This window comes from Erinaceus europaeus, chromosome X (genome assembly GCF_950295315.1).
Source record: "Erinaceus europaeus chromosome X, mEriEur2.1, whole genome shotgun sequence".
In the NCBI taxonomy this organism is placed as follows: Eukaryota; Metazoa; Chordata; class Mammalia; order Eulipotyphla; family Erinaceidae; genus Erinaceus; species Erinaceus europaeus.
The window spans coordinates 90743675-90763530 of NC_080185.1; the positions used below are offsets into that span (position 1 = coordinate 90743675).

General features: G+C 47.8%; 1 protein-coding gene across 2 annotated transcripts; it reads right to left on the reverse strand.

The window, feature by feature from the left end:
* Nucleotides 1-151: 151 nt before the first annotated feature.
* Nucleotides 152-18668, reverse strand: USP11 (ubiquitin specific peptidase 11). Of its 2 annotated transcripts, none has more exons than XM_060182479.1 (21): nt 18513-18668; nt 11679-11784; nt 11455-11493; nt 10998-11136; nt 10460-10605; nt 10282-10343; nt 9789-9885; nt 9335-9508; nt 9044-9202; nt 7243-7467; nt 7021-7104; nt 6823-6917; nt 5272-5478; nt 4902-4954; nt 4329-4574; nt 4167-4237; nt 2841-2953; nt 1742-1891; nt 1509-1624; nt 1091-1179; nt 152-1008 (listed from the first exon to the last, which is right to left on the reverse strand). In XM_060182479.1, the coding sequence occupies exons 4-21, from the start codon at nt 11041-11043 to the stop codon at nt 871-873; spliced, it is 2271 nt and encodes a 756-aa protein (XP_060038462.1). In that variant the 5' UTR covers nt 11044-11136; nt 11455-11493; nt 11679-11784; nt 18513-18668; the 3' UTR covers nt 152-870. The 2 variants fall into 2 exon arrangements, with proteins under 2 accessions (XP_060038462.1, XP_016046564.1); XM_016191078.2 differs by having other exon boundaries at nt 9789-9888.
* Between the last annotated feature and the right edge of the window lie 1188 nt (nt 18669-19856).

Sequence of the window (19856 nt, forward strand, 5' to 3'; positions counted from 1 at the left end):
CAAAGCTTTCCCCCTGCAGGTGGGGACTGGGGGGTGGGGGGCTCTAACCTGAGTCCTTGCACACTGAAACATGTATGCTCAACCAGGGGCACCACCACCTATTATCTTTTATATTAAGGGAGAGCGAGAGAGCAAGCAAATAACCATTCGGTCATCCAAGGAGTTCTGTTTATTTTTGCCTTTGTTGTCATCAGGTAATGCCAATACTCAAACTCAGGGTCTTATGCATGTAAAGGACATGTTCTACTAGTGGGCCACAGCCCAGGCCAGAAAAGTATCTAAAACTGCATCGGGTACATTTCAGGCACTCGGCAAGCGCTCAGAGCAGCACCCACTATCACACACCTGGCAGTCGAGAAGCTCGAAGCACTCAGGCAAATGGGCATGAGGTGGGAACTCAGTATGGATGTGAACAACAACAACAACAACAACAAAATGCCACCAACCCACGTTGCCAAGGAACACACTGGCACTTTATATATACACAGCAGAAAGGTACAGGGTCTCGATAAGAAAATACACTCTGTCCAGGTGCACCCCACTGCCACCCCTTCAGGGCACCCCAGGTGAAGGACAAAGGGCAGGGGAACAACCATAAATAGAGAGTGGAGGGGGCAGGCTGATGCTCTAAGGGGCAAACACGGGCGGGGGCCACACTGCCGGGGAGACACGAACTCTCATCTTCCCCGGGAGACAGCAATATAGCGGCACAGGAGAACAGTAGCCACGACTACGCTGCGATGCCTGGCATGGGGGCACGTTAACACCAGGATGGGAACCAGGGACAAGGGGCACAAGGGGAAGGGGGAAGAGATACTGCAGGGAACAGAACAGAGATGATTTCTTTCTCTGTAGGAGGGCCAGGACCCCTCAGTTTACATCCATGGAGTCAGAACTGGGTGGGGAACCAGAAGCAGTGGGCACTGGGGGGTCAGAGGCGCTGGACTGGGCACGCAGGCGACGTGCCACATCCTGGCGTTGATAGAAGAGCACATAGGCTGCCTTGGACTATGGGAAGAAGGGAGGGGTTAGTGAGGGCTGGGCAGAAGGTGAGGGTGGGTGGGCAGGGGCTGGGGGGTGAGGGGCACACCTCGATCTGGCTCTCAGACACCGGTGAAACGCTGTTGTCATCGAAGTAGTGCCACTGGCCACTGTCCTTGTTGCAGGCAAAAGTTGTGTCTGGAAGAGAGGGGGACCTGTTGGGTGGGCGGTGGCTAACCCAGTAGACAGCAAATGTTACTATGCTTGAGGACCTGAGTTCAAGCCCCAAGCCACCACATAAGAGCATCTGGTGTGTGTGTGTGGGGGGGAGATTCACCAGTGGTGGAGCAGTGCTGAAGTGTCTCTCTTTCTCTATCTCTCATACTATCTAGAGATAAGGAAAAAAGGGAGGGGCTGTCTCACCTACCCAGAGTCCTTCCAGCATTCCACACAGTCTAGTGGCCCATTGGGAATAACCTGTCGCCCCCTCCACCCCCAGGTATGCCTCCCCCAATCCAAGAACGTACAGTGTCCATCACGCAGGCCCCCATAATGGTTAGAAACTGCTATGAGATCGTATTTGTACAGCTCCGGGGCTGCCTCATTCTGCGGTTTGATGACAAATTCAGAAAAGTCCAGGTCCCTGTGGAAGGCGACAGGGTTAGTGACAGGACACCCTTTTCTCCTACACCTAGTCATATCTCCTCCACACACACCCCCACCCTGCACCAGCCCAGCCATCCTCCCCTGGGCCCCGGACCTGATAGGAAACTCCACAAGGGTGTCCAGCTTCTCGCGAGAAAACTTGGTGTAGGAGAAGCGCTTCAGGTGAATGATGAGTGTCTCGGGGAGCATCCACAGGTCCAACTTCTTGGTGGCCAGTTGGTGCTGCTTGCAGGTGGGGCAGTACCTATGGACACATCTGGGTCAGGGTATGGGCATGTGCCCTGGCTGCTCCAGGGAACCCACCCTCATTTGAAGTCTGCCTATTATTGCCAGTTTAAGTTCTTCAAAGGCAAAACTCTTGTTACTCACTGAGCAAGGACTTAGCAATGGTGTTTTATTTATTTATTTTATTAAGATAGAGACAGATGGGGAGGGAGGGAGAGAGACACCACCACAGCACCAAAGCTTCCTCCAATGTGGCGGGGGTCGGGCTTGAACCTGGGTCTCACACATGGCAAAGCAGCAGCACACTAGCCAAGTGAGCTTTTTCACCAGCTCCTGATGGGCTCTCATAAAGGTTTTTGTGCCGGTGTGTGGAGCCTGCCTCTATCCCTCCTCCCCTCCCTCTGCCCCCTTACTGTTTTAACCATCCACTCGCCAGCAGGTGGATTCTGCCTACTGAATCTTTCTGCACCACGCCTAGGTGATGCCCTTGCTGCTGTGGAGATGCTGCTCTCACCTCTGATACTAACTTTGTCTTTGGATCTTTTGTGTTTGATCTGTCTGTTAAGGCTCGGCTAAGCGTTCATTGTCCACTCAACATGATTACAGTCAGATGGAAGGATGGAAGAGACAGTTAGTTTTCTGGCCTGGGCCCTGAGCTGCATTTTTGACACACCACACGTCAAAAAGCAGACATCCTCTCAGATAAGCTATCAAGTTGGCCCTGAGAAGTCTTGTCACAGGGGACTTAAGAAGGTCTCTGATAAGGGGACATAAGCCCTAAGCAACACAAAGGAATCCAGCTGTGACAAAGACAAAGGTCACCTCAGGAAGAGCCCAGCAAAGGCTCTGAGTGAGGGGGAGGGAAAAGGAGGTATTGAGATGGACACTGTGGTAACAGGGACTCATGGGGGGGAGGTAGCCCACCCAAATACCCCCACCCCCCAGCATGCCTGGCTCAGGCTCCTCACCAAGGATTCTCCTTCTCCAGGGTCTCCACGGTAGTGAAGAGCTCGATGCACTCCTGAAGCCGCACAGGAGCCTTCTTCAGAACATATCCAACACAGTCATGCTTCACGTAGCCCTGGTGTTGGGGAGTGGATGGTGGGAGTGAGGAAGAGGGCAAGAGAGGGAAGCAGAGTGGAAGGTACACATTGAGTGGCTAAGAGCATGGACTCTGCAGCCTAGAGGGTGGCATGGTGGGTAAGGCGTTGGACTCTCAAGCATGAGGTTCGGAGTTTAAGCCCCGCCACCGTGTGTGCCAAAGTGATGCTATGTTACTCTCATTACATCTTTAAAAAGAAAAAAAAAAGCCAGAGGGGTGGGGAGACAGCTTAATGATTCTGCAAGTCTTTCCTGCCTGAAGCCCCAGGTTTAATCCCCAGCACCACCAAACCCCACACTGGAGTAGGGCTCTGGTCTCTTTCTGGATCTTTCTATCTGTAGCTTCCTCATAAAAAAATACATTTAAAATTTTTAATTATCTTTATTTATTTATTTCTTGGATAGAGACAGCCAGAAATCAAGAGGGAAGAGAAAGAGAGAGAGAGTTGGGTGGTGGCACAAGGGTTAAGCACACACAGTACGAAGCACAGGGACAGGCACAAGGATCTTGGTTCGAGCCCACGGGGGGGGGGGGGGTAGCTTCACAAGAGGTGGAGCAGGTCTGCAGGTATCTATCTTTCTCTCCCCCATCCCTCTCAATTTCTCTCTGTCCTGTCCAACAACAACAACAAAAAATATGGAAAAAATGGCTGCCAGTAGCAATGGATTCATAGTGCAATCACTGAGCCCGAGCCCCAGAGATAAACCTGGAGGCAAAAAAAAAAAAAAAGAGAGAGAGAGAGAGAGGAAAAGAGAGCAAAAGAGAGATATTGATCTGTAGCACTGCTTCACCACTCAAAAAGCTTTCCTCCTGAGGGGTGGGGAGACTCAAACTCCAGTTCTCGGGTATTGTAACAAGTGCACTCAGCCAGGTGCGCCACCACCCGGCCCCAAATACATACATATATATATTTTTAACCAGAGCACTGTTCAGCTCTGGCTTATGGTGGTGCGGGGGATTGAACCTGGGACTTTGGAGCCTCAGGCATGAGAGTCTGTTTGCATAACCATTATGCTATCTACCCCTCCGGCCCCAAATACATATTTTTTAAGTAAGCATGAACTGTGAAGGCCTCAGGAGCTCTGTGGTCACCACTTGGAGGAGTTGGGGAGGGGAGGGAATGTGTGAAGACTCCGAGGGGTACAAGCTGAAGGTGTTAGCTTCACCCCCGGAACTGCGGAACTGCACTCACCTCAGCCTCCACCTCATCGTAGTAACGCTTCTTCATCTCTGGCTCCCAGTCGATAGCAATGTAGGGCTGGGCTGGGGGCAAGGAAGGTTTTCATGGGCCCTGTGCCATGGGGACCCCCAGCCTCCCACCTCTCCCAATCTGGCTGACAGCCAAAGGAGATACCCTGAGTATCTTCATTGTAGGTGGACCGGTCGCTGGTCCCATTGGAATTCACGGTCTGCAGAGTAAACAGGTGCTTGCGGCGTGCCCGCTGGGGCCAGTGAGATGGTCCAGGGGTGCTGTCCACAGGGGCACGGCTGCTCCCCGCCACTGCACAGCTAGGTCCGGCCTGCTCTGGCCCGAAGTCTTGGGAGCTGGTTCCCGCCATGTGTCCCAGCTTGGGGATGCTGTCCTTCTCCTCCATGTCATCTATAACAGGAGAATGTGGGGGTGGCAGGAGGGGCGGGTGAGGCCCAGGGCGCAGTGCTGCACTGGCCTCCCAAGGAGACCCCACTGGGGATCAGGTTACCTCCAGCGCTCCTCACTGACCCTACTCTCCTCCCTCACCTTATTTTTTAAATGTTTTTAATATGTTTATTTACTGAATAGAGACAGAGAGAGAAACCAGAGGCACTGCTTCATTGCTTGTGAAGCTTTCCTCCTGTAGATGAGGACTGGGGGGTTTGAACCTAGGTCCTGTGTATTGTAGCATGTGCGCTCAACCAAGTGCGCCACCACCCGGCCCCTCGCCCTCACCTTTGTCATCGCCATCGTCCTCGTCATCAGAGCTGGGTCTGGTCACGTAGCGTCTGCAACATAACAAGAGAGTGGAAGCTCCAGGAAGGCCCAGCTTGGGCACAGAGCCTGAGGGATTCTACTTCGCTCATGTCAGTTGTTTGGGATGGGACAATACGTGACGGGGTTCCCAGGAGGTCTCCTCCAACCCGACAATCCAGGGCTCACACAGTGGGTGACCCATTCTCATCTGGGAAGGACTTGCAAGTGGAGCGTGAGGACGTGGTTAAGGCAGGGAGAGCGCCCCCAGGTGTAGGAGATAACTTGTTGAAGACAGCTGGGTCTGAGTCACTGCCCACCTGCCCCGGGTTCCCCCTCAGGGTGGACTCACGAGAGGCGGTACAGCAGGATGTGATAGAGGGCGTCCCAAGAGAGCCGGTCACGGGGCACCGACACCAGCAGGGGGTGTCCAAAGAGCATGAGGCCATAATAAGAGTTGTTGTAGTCGCGAGCTGGGGTGCGCTCCCGCAGATAGATTGGAAGCACCACGTCCTCTCTTGAGTTCTCAGTAATGGAGGCTCTGCCCGACACCTCGTATCTGCAGGGAGGGGAGAATGGGCAATCACAACACCCCAAGAGTGACATACAGGGCTAGAGATGGAACTCGAGACCTCATGCCTTTTAGGTACAGTGCTCTAGGCACCGCACCACCTCCCAGGCAATAGTCTGAAGATATTCTCACACCACTTGGAGGGTTAGCCAGTGTTTTGTGCTTCAGACTGTTAGCTGACTGACAGACCCAGGGCTGTTTATGTGATGCTTTAGATGGTGCTACCAGGGGGCTGAGAGTGTCGACAAAACAAAAGGGAGCTAAGTCACTACTCACTTTGTTCATCTTTTTTTTTTTTTTTTTTTTAAGAAGACAGGAGAAAGAGGAAGAACCAGACCTGACTCTGGTACATGTGTTGCTGGGGACTGAACTCGGGACTTCATGCTTGAGAGTCCAACACTTTATGCACTGTGCCATCTCCCGGGCCACACACTTTAGTCTTTTTTTTTATTATTTAAATTTTTAACTCAGCTTTGGCTTACAATGGTGCTAGGGATAGAGCTTAGGACATCAAAGCCTCAGGTATGACCCCTATGCTATCTCCCCAGCCCCTAGTCATTACTCACTTTATAAGGAGCTTTTCTACTCAAGAAGCCCTTTCTATTTTAGTTTCCTGAAAACCGTTAATTTGCCTTTATATTCATCTTGGTGTTTGGTCGCTGTTTCAAAGGATTCCTTTTGGATTTCGAGAACGTCAGTATAAAGAGAGCAGGATTAGCACCTGGTGTGCATGGTGCGCTCAGCGAGTAGTGAATAATAAAATCGAGAAGCAACAGGAGCAGCCCAGGATGTGGCACAGTAGATAAAGTATTGGACTCACAAGCATGAGGTTCCTGAGTTCAATCTTTGGCAGCGCAAATGCCAGAGTGGTACTCTGGTTCTTTCTCTTTCTCCCCATTCACACTGATGATTTAAAAAAGAAAATAAAGGGGCCGGGTGGAGGGGCACCTGGTTGAGCGCTCATGTTACAATGCGCAAAGACTCAGGTTCGAGCCCCCAGTCCCCACCTGCAGGAGAAAAGCTTTGCAAGTGGTGAAGTAGTGCTGCAGGTTATCTCTCTGTCTCTCTCCCTCTCTATTACCCTCTTGATATCTGGCTGTCTCTATCCAATAAATAAAGATAATAAAAAATTTAAAAAAATAAAATAAAATAGGAGACAAGAGCCTGGCCCACATAACAAGGAAGAAAAGACCCAAAGTTGCCCTGTGTTAAGTTCTGTCACCCGAGCCCACTCACAGACGAGGCCATAGCCCTGTGAATCCAGCTGAGGAGGTGGAGAGGCATGGTGAGTGAGAGAAGCTGGACCCCCATCTCCCTGGGCCCCCTGCTCACATGAAGATATCATCGCGATCCAAGATGCTGCTCAGAGACTCCTCCAGCTGGTAGATCTTATAGAAGCGATGACTGAAGACATCAGCTACCATCATCTGGAAATGGGGTACATAACAAATGGTTAGACTATGGGGGTCTCTCCCCAGGCTCCTCCCACCGACCCTGGCTTCCGCCCACTGTCCCTCTGCAGAGTCTCACCCTTTCTGGTGAGACACCAGTGTGTTTGGCTAGAGCCAAACACAGATCCGAGATCTTGCCTTTCTTGGGAACCACAAGCCGGTGCTGAGGGAGAAACAGTGACCACAGAAGATCAGGGGGGTTACTCACAGTGATTAAGTATGGGTAAGTATGGGAAGCCCAGACATGTGGCCAGCTGTCGGGTTAACCAGCCCCCTGGCTGTATCCCCACACCTGCCATACCTGCTCTGGTTTGCGACGGGGGTCCATGGAAACAAAGAAGACCTCCATGACCCGCTTGTGGCTGACAGGCAGTGGGACACTGAGGTAGCAGAAGGGGTCGAAGGTCACGGACACATTGCCGCAATCCGGGCACACAAGTGTGGACTTAAAGAGGCCATGGAAAGTGTCCACGATCACAGAATCATTTCGGCGTTTGTGGTTCTGCCAGGCTTCCTGAGCCACCTCCTGTTGGCGGAGTCAGAGTGGGGTGCAGAGCTTAGCCAGGGCTGGTGTGGAGGTGGGGTAGACCGTGGTTTGGGATGAATGCATGTAGGGGCAAAGCTAAGGTTAGGGCCATTGGTCAAGTTCAGAGGCAGAATTTACAGCCAGGACTCAAACTGGAGATGGCATTGGATGTCAGCACCAGGGTTTCTTTTGAGTAGGAAATCAAGCTGAAGTTACCTCTTGGACAAGGGTGTCTGGGGTGACACTGGAATTACAGTTGGGAGGACAGAGTCTGATAGGGTGTGGGACAGCCCAGCCCAGGTAGGGCCTATTGGCTTGAAAAAAATTATTTGGGCTGTGGAGACGGGATGATATTATGCAAGAAGACTTTTCCCTTTTGTTGCCCTTGTTGTTTTATTGTTGTAGTTATTATTGTTCTTGTTATTGATGTCATCGTTGTTGGATAGGACAGAGAGAAATGGAGAGAGGAGGGGAAGACAGAGAGGGGGAGAGAAAGATAGACACCTGCAGACCTGCTTCACCGCTTGTGAAGTGACTCCCCTGCAGGTGGAGAGCCAGGGGCTCGAACCAGGATCCTTACGCCTGTCCTTGCACTTTGCACCACGTGCGCTTAACCCACTGCGCTACCGCCCGACTCCCTGCAAAAAGACTTTTATGCCTGAGACTCCAGGTCCCAGGTTCAATCCCTAACACCCCCCCCCATAAGCCAGGGGTATATGGTGCTTTGGTAAGAAAGAAAGAAAGAAAGAAAGAAAGAAAGAAAGAAAGAAAGAAAGAAAGAAAGAGAGAAAGAAAGAAAGGGAAAGATGGAAAGAAAGAGAAGAAAGGAAGGAAGGAAGGAAGGAAGGAAGGAAGGAAGGAAGAAAGAAAGAAAGAAAGAAAGAAAGAAAGAAAGAGCCCTCGGCTCCCCACCTGCAGGGGAGTCGCTTCACAGGCGGTGAAGCAGGTCTGCAGGTGTCTGTCTTTTTCTTCCCCTCCTCTCTCCATCTCTCTCTGTCCTATCCAACAACAACGACATCAATACCAACAACAATAAAAAACAAGGGCAACAAAAGGGAAAATAAATAAATATTAAAAAATTAAGGGGTGGGTGAGTAGGTGGGGAGAATACAGGTCCAAGAAGGATGACAGAGGACCTAGTGGGGGTTGTATTGTTATATGGGAAACTGGGGAATGTGATGCATGCACAAACTATTGTATTTACTGTTGAATGTAAAACATTAATTCCCCAGTAAAGAAATTAAAAAAAAATTAAATAAAAAAGACAATAAAAAAATTTAAAAATTTTTAAAAAGAAGCTTAAAAAAAGGAAGAGAGAGAGAGAAAGAAAAGAAGGAAGGAAGGAAGGAAAGAAGGGAGAGAGAAAGAAAGGAAATTAAAAAGCAAGAAAACATTCATATATTAATAAGACAGAAAAAGTGAGAAATGGAGCATTCCTCTGACACACGTGATACTGAGGATCACTCAAGACCATGCTTCTAAGTCTGGCACTTTTGCCACTAGACCTCCCAGGCCACGCTAGTGGCCCTCACAGAACCTTCTAGAGTTGGAAGGGGATACCCTCAGGAGCACCTGCCTGATCGGGTCGGCCAGCAGCATCGCACAGCTCCACATACTCCTTCTTCTTGACGCGATTGAGATCCTCGTGCAGACCATCCAGGAGGAATGACAGCAACTCCTGGGAATCGTGCTGCTGGTAGCCCAGAAACTGGGATGCGAAGTGGCCCACCTTGGTCTGAGAGCACGCGCAGGACCCGTGAGAGAGGAGAGTTAAGGACACCCAGGGCAGCGAGGAGTGGGGGTAGGAGTGGGGGTGGGTGTAGGGGTGGGGGGGGCAAGGAGTGGGCGGGCGAGGATCGAGCGCTACCTTGAACACGTGGGGCACGATGGAGCGGTGGTGGCCGGACCAGGCCTGTTTCACCAGGTCAGCGTAAGCCTCTGCGATCTCTCCCTTCATGCCCAGCGGGTTGCCGAAGTTGAGCTCTTCCAGGTAGCGGTTCTTGAGGAAGTACTCAGTGAGCTGGGGCACATTACTGAGGCACTGCAGGAGGCCGGGGCAGGCGGAGAGAAGAGTGAGTGATGAAGTCGAAGGGGAAGAGGGGGCAAGGATGGGAGGGATGGGGAGGAGAGAAGGGGTCAGGAGTGAAAGAGAAGGAAAGGGAAGGGGCAGCAAGTGGAGGGAGAAGGTCCTGATCTTTCAGGGTGGACTGTGAGTGTTGTCAAGCTCACAGCCCTTCCAACCAGACCCCACATCCTCCAGCCTCCCAGCTCCGATCCCCATGCCCAACCGCTTGAAGCCCACCTAGGTAGTCATCCCCCACCTGAAGGGCCGAGTTCATAAAGCAAGTGTTGCCCAGGTTGGTGAGACCGCAGATGCCTGGCTGGCCCTGGAACTTCTCTTCCTCTCCTGGATTGCTGCTTCTGGGGGGAGGGAGGAGGTAGAGTTTGAGGGGCCCTATAAGCTGCTGGCCCACCACATGGGGGTGAGTTGGGCCCACCGGCTCAGCCTTTTTTTTTCTTCAATTTTTTTTATTTTATATTGTTATTTTCCCTTTTGTTGCCCTTGCTTTTTATTGTCTTTGTTAGATAGGACAGAGAGAAATGGAGACAGGAGGGGGAAGACAGAGAGGGGGAGAGAGAGACACCTGCAGACCTGCTTCACCGCTCCCCACTCTGCAGGTGGGGAGCCGGGGGGCTCAAACCAGGATCCTTACACCGGTCCTTGAGTTTCATGCACTACCTACTGCCCGACTCCCAGGCTCGGCCTTTTTATAGGAGCCCCTCCCACTCTGGATGGACACCCCAGGGGCTTACGTGGCAGATGGCTGAGTGCTGGGCCAAGCGTTATCCTTGCTTTGGGTTTCCATGCTGACCAGCTAGGTTGGAGGGGAAAGGGAAAAAAGGCCTTCAGAGAGTGTCTTTGGGCTCCAAGTCTTCTTGTTCCCCAGTCCAGAGCACTGCTGGTGGGCAGGACAGCCCTCCCCACCCGTACCTGTTCAGTCCTCTGAGCAGCCTCACGCACAGTGTCACGAGGGTTACACAACCTCTCAAAAGAACCCTCAGTGTTTCTGACCCACAGCCGGGTCTCTTCAGGGGGGCTCCCTAGACACTGCTCTTGAGTGTCCTGTAAGGTTTGGTCTGTGGAAGGCAATGGAACACATTCCAGGCTGGCCTGGGATGGCATGTGACCAGCCCACATCAGCCTTGGACTTGGTGCCTCCCTGCAGATCTCATAACCCAATGCCCCATGTGCCTAGTCACTCAGTTGCTAGGTGGCCGGTCTACCTGTGGGACTTGAAGACAACCCGCCCAAGCCAATATTCGCTTCTATGCCATCCACACCCCTGGAGTACAGCTCACATACCCATGGGACTCTAGCCACCCCCGAGGGCCTCCTGTCCAACTTGACCAAAGCCTTCCATCAACCGACCAACAACAGATCAATGCCCTGTTAAGAGGCCCACAGCCTAGCCATGTGCTCTCTTAGAGCTAACTCTGGACAGACTGGCATTGATGAAGCTGACACTCACCCACAGGTTCCGTATGACTGACTTGAGCCGTGTGAGGTGTGTCCATATCACTGTGCTGGGAGAGGCAGCAGATTCTACTGGCTACACTTGCGCCTCCCAGCTGTTGGGCAGCTTCCCAACCTGAAGGGGGAAAGAGGAGCTACCCCCCCCCACAATCATGCATGTGTGGGTGCAGTCACATGGCCCTGAGGTCACAGGAGCACGCACAGAGACACACCCCTGCATGCAGACACATGATGCAGCACCCCGAGACCGCTGTTTGAAGGTTTGGGAGGGGAAGAGGCAGACCCAAGTAAATGTACAAGGCACGTGCCCACAAGGCTCTGGACTCTTAGCCCAGCCCGTATCTGTCCAGCAACCCTCCTCCCTCATTCTGCTTTGTGTTCAATGGGAGTCTGGCCAAACCCTTCCACCAGGCAACGCCAAGCAGCTTCTGGAGGCAGCACAAAGACCTTACCTTTCACCAGTCCCTTCTGCAGGCACGAATTTACCTGGTCTACGGGGGTGGGGGGGTGGGGGGTGAGGGAGAGGTGACAGGAAGGACAGGGGGATTGGGGAAAAAAGAAATGATCCACTTTGGCCAGCTCACCAATGATCTAGCACAGGGAAGGATTTCTGGCGGTTTATAGGGGACAAAGGGCTCTAGTGCTAGGCTGATGAGGGGAGGCAGATGCCTGGTACCTTCAAAGAGCTCAGCATCGTAGATGCAACCAAGCAAGGTGCTGGGTCCCGGGCTCCGCCCTGCACGTACACTGCCCAGTTTATACTGTGCTGCTCCTCGAGGAACCTGGACCAATTAACAGGGGAGCGTATGGTCACTGAGAGATTAGTGGGACTATTTCCCATGCTTCTTAGACCACAAGTATCAACCCGTCCCCAGTCACAATGCTTCAGGTACACCCAGTACTGATATGATGCTCTGTTCCAATTATAATTTCAATAAAATTGTTTTTTTTTCTCTTTGTAATCACCAAAAACTGGAAGCAACTCAGGTGCCCAACAACAGATGGGTGGCTGAGTAAGCTGTGGTACAGATACACAATGGAATACTACTCAGCTATTAAAAATGGTGACTTTACCTTTTTCACCTCATCTTGGATGGAGCTTGAAGGAACTGTGTTAAGTGAAATAAGTCAGAAACGAAAGCATGACTATGGGATGATCTCACTCATATGAGTTGAAAAACAAGATCAGAAGGGAAAAAGACTAAGCAGAACTTGGATTGGAGCTGCTATATTACACCAAAGTAAAAGACTCTGGGGTGGAGGGGAGGGTTCAGGTCCTGGAACATGATGGCAGAGGAGGACCTAGTGGGGGCTGAATTGTTATGTGGAAAACTGGGAAATGTTACACATGTACAAACTATTGTATTTTACTGTTGACTGTAAGCCATTAATCCCTCAATAAAGAAATTAATTTTTTCTGTCAAGATACATTATTTTCAGCTGATGTTACACGGCTTCTGCCAGTTTGTCAGGTGTGCAGTATTTGTACAGGATACAAAAATGGTCAGCTAAGAAATCAATTATTCTACAAATCTGCTAGGAGCTGGAAACAGGTTTTTTTTTGGGGGGGTATGTGTGGAGCTGGGGAACTTGTGCACTAGGGATTTCCCCACTCAAGGCCACTTTTTTCATGAAGGGTGTTAGTGGTAGGGGAGGAGACACATAGCACCTTCTCTGTGGTGCTAAGGCTCAAACTCAGGCTGGGTACATGGCAAGCATTCTCCCTACCCCAGCCCTGAGAATTAAACATAATAAAAGAAACGTGAAAATTTCCTTCTAATACCATGTATTTTGCCATCTTCACTGTTTTGGGTTTTTTTTTTTTTTTTTTTTTTTTTTTTTTTTTTTGGTAAGAAGAATTTATTTTGGCCTTATAAAAAATTTCTGGGGCCGGGCAAATAGTACAATGGTTCTGCAAAAGCCTTTCCTACCTGAGGTTCTGAGATCCCAGATTCAGTCCCCCCTAAGTCATCATCCTAAGTCAGAGAGAGCTAGCTGGCTGGCCATTGTTCTGGTCTCTCTCTGTGTGTATCTTTCTCTCTCATTAAAACCAAACATATATCCTTAAAATTTTTTTTCTAAGCCTGTTGACTATCCTGCTTTTTGTGGTTAAAAAAAAATGACCCTCTTCAACATTTTGTTTGGCTTTGTATGTTAACTTTCTTTTCAGCCACCAGGTTCCAGATGCCAGCATGATGCCAACCAGACTTCCTCGGAGAGACGAGCCCACCAATGTGTCCTGGAGCTCCAATTCCCCAGAGACCCACCCTACTAGGAAAAGAGAGAGGCAAACTGGGAGGATGGACCGACCAGTCAACACCCATGTTCATCGGGGAAGCAATTACAGAAGTCAGACCTTCCACCTTCTGCAACCCACAATGACCTTGGGTCCATACTCCCAGAGGGATAAAGAATAGGAAAGCTATCGGGGAGCGGGTGGGATTTAGAGATCTGGTGGTGGGAACTGTGTGGAGTTGTACCCCTTCTATCCTACGGTTTTGGTAATGTCTCCCTTTTCAAAAAAATTAATTAGTTAAAAAAATAACCCTGGAGGCAAAAAAAATGATCCATGTTAACATAACATTTTACCATCTTAGCCAACTTAAGTGTACAACTAGACTAATGGTTTTTTATATGCACTGCTACGATACACATTTAAGACTGCTGATATTTGAAATTTGCCTTTGGAAAATGTCTTGAGCTCTTGAATCTGAGACTTGACATATACTAACTGCTAAATGAATGCAAGCTGTTCCTATTCCAACCCCAGGGTGTACATATAAAAAGCTCACACACGTCCTTTAAAACGCACATGCACACCTCTATGTTTGAATATAAAAGTATGTCCTAAATATCTAATAGCTTCAAATAAACCATATTTTAAGGATTACAAAACTGATGCCCACATTTAACATCACACTGGTAGTGTTTCATCAATTTAGACTTTTAGATGGAATTCCAAAAATGGCAACTTAATAGAAGGGTTAAAAAAAAAAAAAGAAAGAAAGAGAGAAAACAAGCTCGAATAAGTGAACCGTTCGGTGTCTGCTGGTTCGATTTTTCTGCCTGCACTGACCCCACCCTGTCATAGCCCCTGTGCCGAGGCCACACACCTCCCTGCCCACCCCCCCTTAGATAGGTAGAAGACCCCACTGACTCTACCCTCTAACACACATACCTTCACCACCATCCCCATAGCTCTGACTGCCTCCACTGAGTCTTCGAAGTTAATTTAGTAGGAAAGCTAATTAATGGCTAGTGGGACCTTCAATGAGAAGGGGAGGGGGGATGGTTGCTCAAATTTTTTAAAGCACATTTTAAGAAAAAAAAAATTCACATTGAAATCACTCTAGAACATTTACGCAAAAACCTCCAGACTCTGCAACAATCTGAATGTCTAAATGCTTCAGAGAAGATCATAATGCACACAAATGGTCACAAAATATTACTATCATTTTTTTTCAATTCAAGGATACATGAAGACATATATGTTAGAAATATCTCTGAAATCAAGAAATCTGAAGTCAGCCCAGGTTAAAAAAAAAAAAAGCACCCAAATTCACTAGGTAATTATTTTGGGGGGTGTTTTTGTAAATGTTTATCTTTGAAATTTTAGTTTTCTAATTTCTTGTTACTGGTAGAGAGAAATACAGCTGGACTTGCTAAATTCGTGGTTTGTATGTGCTTACTCATATTTGTTAAAATGATGTGAAATATGTGCTTATGAAAAAGAAATCACTACACAATAGATTCTGCCCTCTGCTTTTCTCTTGTGGCTGGAAAAAAGAAAATCTGTTACTCTAGTTAAGGTAATAAGATACATAATGATTACTTATACAATTGCAAGGAAATCATAGTGAAGTTGGGAGACGATTTCCTACTTGTTTATGGAAAATTGGTTAGTTTTCCCAGACGGTAAATGCAATATAATATACATTTGATCCAAAGACCATTATTACTTTTAGGTATTTTTTCAGTTGTTTATTTATTTTTTTTTAATCAGACCACTAAGCAGCTCTGGGTTATGGTGATGCGGGGCTATTGAACTTGGGACTTTGGAGCCTCAAGAAGCATGAGCAGACTATATTAATTACATATTTGGATATAAGTCTATATATATGCATATCAATAAATACCTTTTACTATAAATTGCTATACAAATAACGTACCAAAGGAGGAAATCAGAATTCCTGCCTTTCTCTATAAAAGGACATACTAATTTCTACCCAGTCATAATTTTTTGATATCCTATCAGATTTGCTCCTTTGCCCTGTCAAAGGAACAGCAAAAATATTTCTATCTTCTTTATTTAATTTTTATTATATTCATGGGAAGCTAGCTGTTAGTCAAACCTACTGTGGTAACCATTTTATAAAAACCAAACCATTCTGTCTTAAGCCTCAAACTTACACTAATGTCTGTCAATTATTTGTCACTAAGACTGGAAAGAAAAGAAACAGTAATAGGAACGATCAGGTCATTTAAGGTTCTCCAAATTTATGACTTAAAATGTTTATAAAAGCTTTCATTTTTCAAACATGACAAATTAGCAAGGAAGTTTCTCTTCTCAGGCCCATTATCGGTAATTAAATTGTATGCAACGAGGTCAGTTAATATAAAGCTCTTTCAGCAAGTGCACACTCTTCAAGTTAAAAGGCATACTCATATTTAAGCATCAAAGACTGGCATAATAGCAGTCTACCAAAAAAGATCCCCCCCCATATTCTTGACACAAACCTGTTTGGTTCCCCCCACCCCCTTTTGGTTGATGAAAAGTCTGAACAAGCACTAGGGGTACTAATGCAATTACAAGGGAATAATGGGGGGGGGGGACCTACAGTCCGTTTCAGTCTTTCATTAGAGCCAGTAGCCAAGGCATGTATTATTTACCTTGTCTAAGTGTCAAATCGACTAAATCAATTCTAGGGTCTTCATTACTTAATGGCTCCCGATGCTGTGCAGACTTCTCCATTGACAAGAAAGAAAATTCTTAAAATTTCCTTAACCTCCAGGGAAACATTGTCCATTGGCGCAACACTAAACCCAGCCGCCCTCCTTCCTTTACCTGAACAAAGAGAATCCCATGCTTGCTTAACTCTGTTAGAAAACTGTCCACACCCGCTCAGACCCCCCCTCCCACGCCCCCGCCCCAGGCCGCCCGCCCAGTCTCTGATTTAACTCTTTGTAGATGGCTCTTCTTTCAAAAGGAAAACTGAGATTTGTCAAGGAGGCACTGAGATCAGATTTAAATTTTACTCTTAAGATACAAGCTTTTCCTAGAAATTAAATGTTCAGAAAGTCAGATGAAGTGTCCTCGCCCAGGTCTGCCAGCTGACAAAAGAAGATGCAAGTATTAATATTGATAACAAGCGTATGCTTTGAGGTCAATTCATCATTTGCAATGCTTTGTAAATATGAATTTTCTGACTGCTGCAGCGAACCCCTATAAAAACGGATGGCAAATTAAAGAACCTTTGTTTTTACATCTAACTAGATAAGGAGTTTAAGCAAACTGTTTCATGTTACCCACAACAGCAGGAGATAAACTGGTTTCAATACCGAACCAACAATGATGGAGTAATTATTTTTATTGACAGAACACAGTTTTTATTCACATTAATTAACAGAAAACCATTTCAAAGCGAACAATTCAGTGACATTCAGTACATTACAATGTTGTGCAGCTGCAACCTCTATCTAGTTCCAAAGAGTTTTTTTTGGTTTTTTTTTTAACACCTCCAGAGGAAACTCATACCAGTAGGGTGATTTCAAAGGCTACTGCCAGGACAAGGCTCTAGAAAAGCAAGAAAGAGCTAGGAACCGAAGTCTCCAGAAACTTCTGAATACCTCCAAAAGGACTATATAACTGTTGCAGTTATTGTGTATTCTCAGGATGGGTTGAGGTTTTTCCTTGCTACAATGTAATGGTTAAAAAAAAACAAAAACAAAAACCACCTGTTTGGTTTAGGGGAATCACTGCTTGGCTTTTCAATAACAGGTCGGGTTATTTTATCAGTACCGTTACAAGAATTTTGTTAAAAATGAGCAAGCCTCACTCCTAAAAGCCTAAAGAGCAAGCTTGTGTGTGTGGGGGGGGTACATCAAGAGTTCAATATGGCCGAATGGAGAGAAGGGGGAGGATGAGAGAGGGAGGGAGAGTAGTCAAGGGAAAGATTGGAAATGAAATCAGCCTTCTAATAGTAAAACCTCACAACTCATTGAAAAGAATCTTAGCATTTACACTGCATAAGATGGAAAAGTATCAAAATATTTTGAGGGATAGATGGCTATACATTATGTTTAAAGAAAATACTACTTACTGAAAGGTAAAAATAATAGCTTTACATTGGAAAAAACCTAGCAAAGACCACTGGAAAAAAAATCAGTGATTAAGGCTAGCATCACCACTGACGTCATGTGAATACCATGTACCACCACCTTATATTATGGTGTGCATATGCATAGAATATGCAAGCAGTGTGATTTCATGAATATCCCCCATAGAATAAATCCTTAGACCACAAGTACTACCTAGGGATGCATATAGTGGTAAATAAGCGTTTAAAGAAATTAAAATTTCAGGATTCAGGAGGGAGATTTTCATCTAGAAGGGGCAATTTTCTTAAGATAATTGTCTAAATCTCAACCCGGGTTAGGAATTCACATTTTTAAAAAATTATCTTTTAAGTTTTTTACATTGAAATATGCTGAGAAAACTTGCAAAACAAAAACGATACAAGGAATTTCTGTGTGCCCTTAAATGGCAAATCTAAATTTCAGCCATTTGCTTGACCATTCTCTTTAAATACATTTTTATATTCGCATTTCTTCAACCTTTTGAAAATAAGCTGTTTACACGATGGTTCTTTAACCCTAGGTATTTCGGTACGCATTTCCTAAAAACAAAGATAGTCTCTTTCATAACCACAATGCAATTGTCATGGGCAAGAAATTAGCAGTATGAACATCTAGTCTACAGACCTCAGTCAAATTTCACCAATTTTCCCATTCATTCTTTCACAGTAAAAGAGAGAAACTTAATTTCATGGGAAAAAACGGATTTTTAAATAATTTATTTTATCTGCTCCGGGATCCAATGCAGGATCACACGTTGCATTTAGTTATGACTCGTTAGATCCCATTAATTCCTTCAATCTGGAACAGTTCTTCATCCTTTGTCTTTCACGACCTTGAAATTTTGAAGAGCACAGGCCGTTTATTTTAATAGAATGTCCATCAATCTGGGCTACGCAAAGGTTTTATATCATCTCTTTTAGTCTTACGCATTCCACAGTTTAAGAAACCAGATGTAACTCGGCGAGAAATAAAAGGAACCCAGAGACAATACATTTCAAGCAATGGTTAGCAAAGAAGTCAATTAAAACAAGCGGATTGACCAAGATAGGTGCATTGACATTTTTATAGCTATTTTTTCCCTGATTACAAAAAACGAACCAGTACTGAAACAGAAAACAAACGCAATACTGTAGGCCCCTCCCGTGCCAATCACCTGCACTTTCCCGTCCCGGGAAGAAGGCCTCCGACAGAGGCAAAAACCTCGCCGCGTCACAAACTTTGCTCATTCGCAGGCGCCATTTTCTGTTTTAGAGGCACCACCTCCCCGCTGCAGTCTTTCCTTAGCTGTCGACACGCCCCCCCGTCGGCGTCACAAGCCTCGTTCCCAGGCACCGGCTTCTCACACCACTCCGGCTCCCCTTACGTCCCCGCCCACCAGCCACGGGCTCGAATTTCACTCCCCTCCCCTGACGTCACCACAGCCCAGTCTAGTTCACAGGCGCCTCCAGGCAACCACTGCTCACTGCCTGCCGCTGCTCCCAGCTGCAACGCTAGGCCACACCTCCCGCCTTCCTTCAGAAACCGCCTCCGCCCCGCCTCCTCCCCGATTTAAAGGCTCCACGGCGCAGGCAGAGGCACGTTACAGCTCAGGCTACGCCCCCTGCCTCTTACACGACACACCCCAAGCCACAGGCTCCGCCACCTAGGTCCCGCCTCTTTCCCAGGCTAGGCGAGCCACTCACAGGACTTCCCCGCCCCTCCCCTCCAGTCGCAGGTCCCACAGGCCACTCCCCCGGCCTGCCAAGCAGGTCCCCGCAGCCTCCACTCCCTGTCCTGTCTCACCAGCTTTCGCGGGCCCCCAGTGGCCGCTCTCGCCCAATCTAGCAGTTCACGATCTGGCGCTGCTTCGTGCTGCGGCTACCGCTGCTGCGATCGCCGCTGCCGTTGTGGTCCCACTTCTTACGGCGGTTAGAGGCTGAAGCCCCTCAACTGCCACTTCCGCATTCTGACCCCGGAAGCGGAAGTAGAGCCCCCAAACAGCTGGAGACCAACGGCCATCTTGGAAACAGATCTACGCTAGCTGGCCGGCGGACCAGAGACGGTGGTCCACTGAGGGCTGCTTTTGTGTCTCAAAACCATTGAGTAAGGGCAAACGGTTGTGTGGATGAGGACGTGCTGAGACACAGAGGCCCAGCCTTCTCGCTTCTTAGCACTATTGGGGACTGGGCTACTCTGCGTTTCTGTTAAGTCTTGGAGGGAAACCCTTCTCAAACCCCAAACCCAGTACAAAAGAGGTCACGACCTAGACTGCCACTCAGACCTGCTTCCCCACATGAACTAGATTTATTCTCTCCATAAACGTGTTGAAGATGAGTCCGCCCCAAGCCCTATGTATGTTGGAAGTTGCAGCAATGACAGTAACAGTGGATCATGTTGCTTTCTTGCAATGAACAGTAGCCTTAGGGATCAGATAATATCAGATAATATCGGTGTCGCCCAGGGCCAGTAATTAGGGCATGCTGAGGACCAGAAACTAGCCAGTCAGTAGCTGAAGAGT

Excerpts from the sequence above, each read along its gene's own strand:
- USP11 (XM_016191078.2), bottom strand. The coding sequence starts at position 11,043 with ATGGACACACCTCACACGGCTCAAGTCAGTCATACGGAACCTGTGG. Across the intron at positions 10,344-10,459 it reads CTGCTCAGAGGACTGAACAG|CTGGTCAGCATGGAAACCCA; the intron begins GTACGGGTGGGG and ends CCTCCAACCTAG. Across the intron at positions 6,918-7,020 it reads CTGGTGTCTCACCAGAAAGG|ATGATGGTAGCTGATGTCTT; the intron begins GTGAGACTCTGC and ends CCCCATTTCCAG.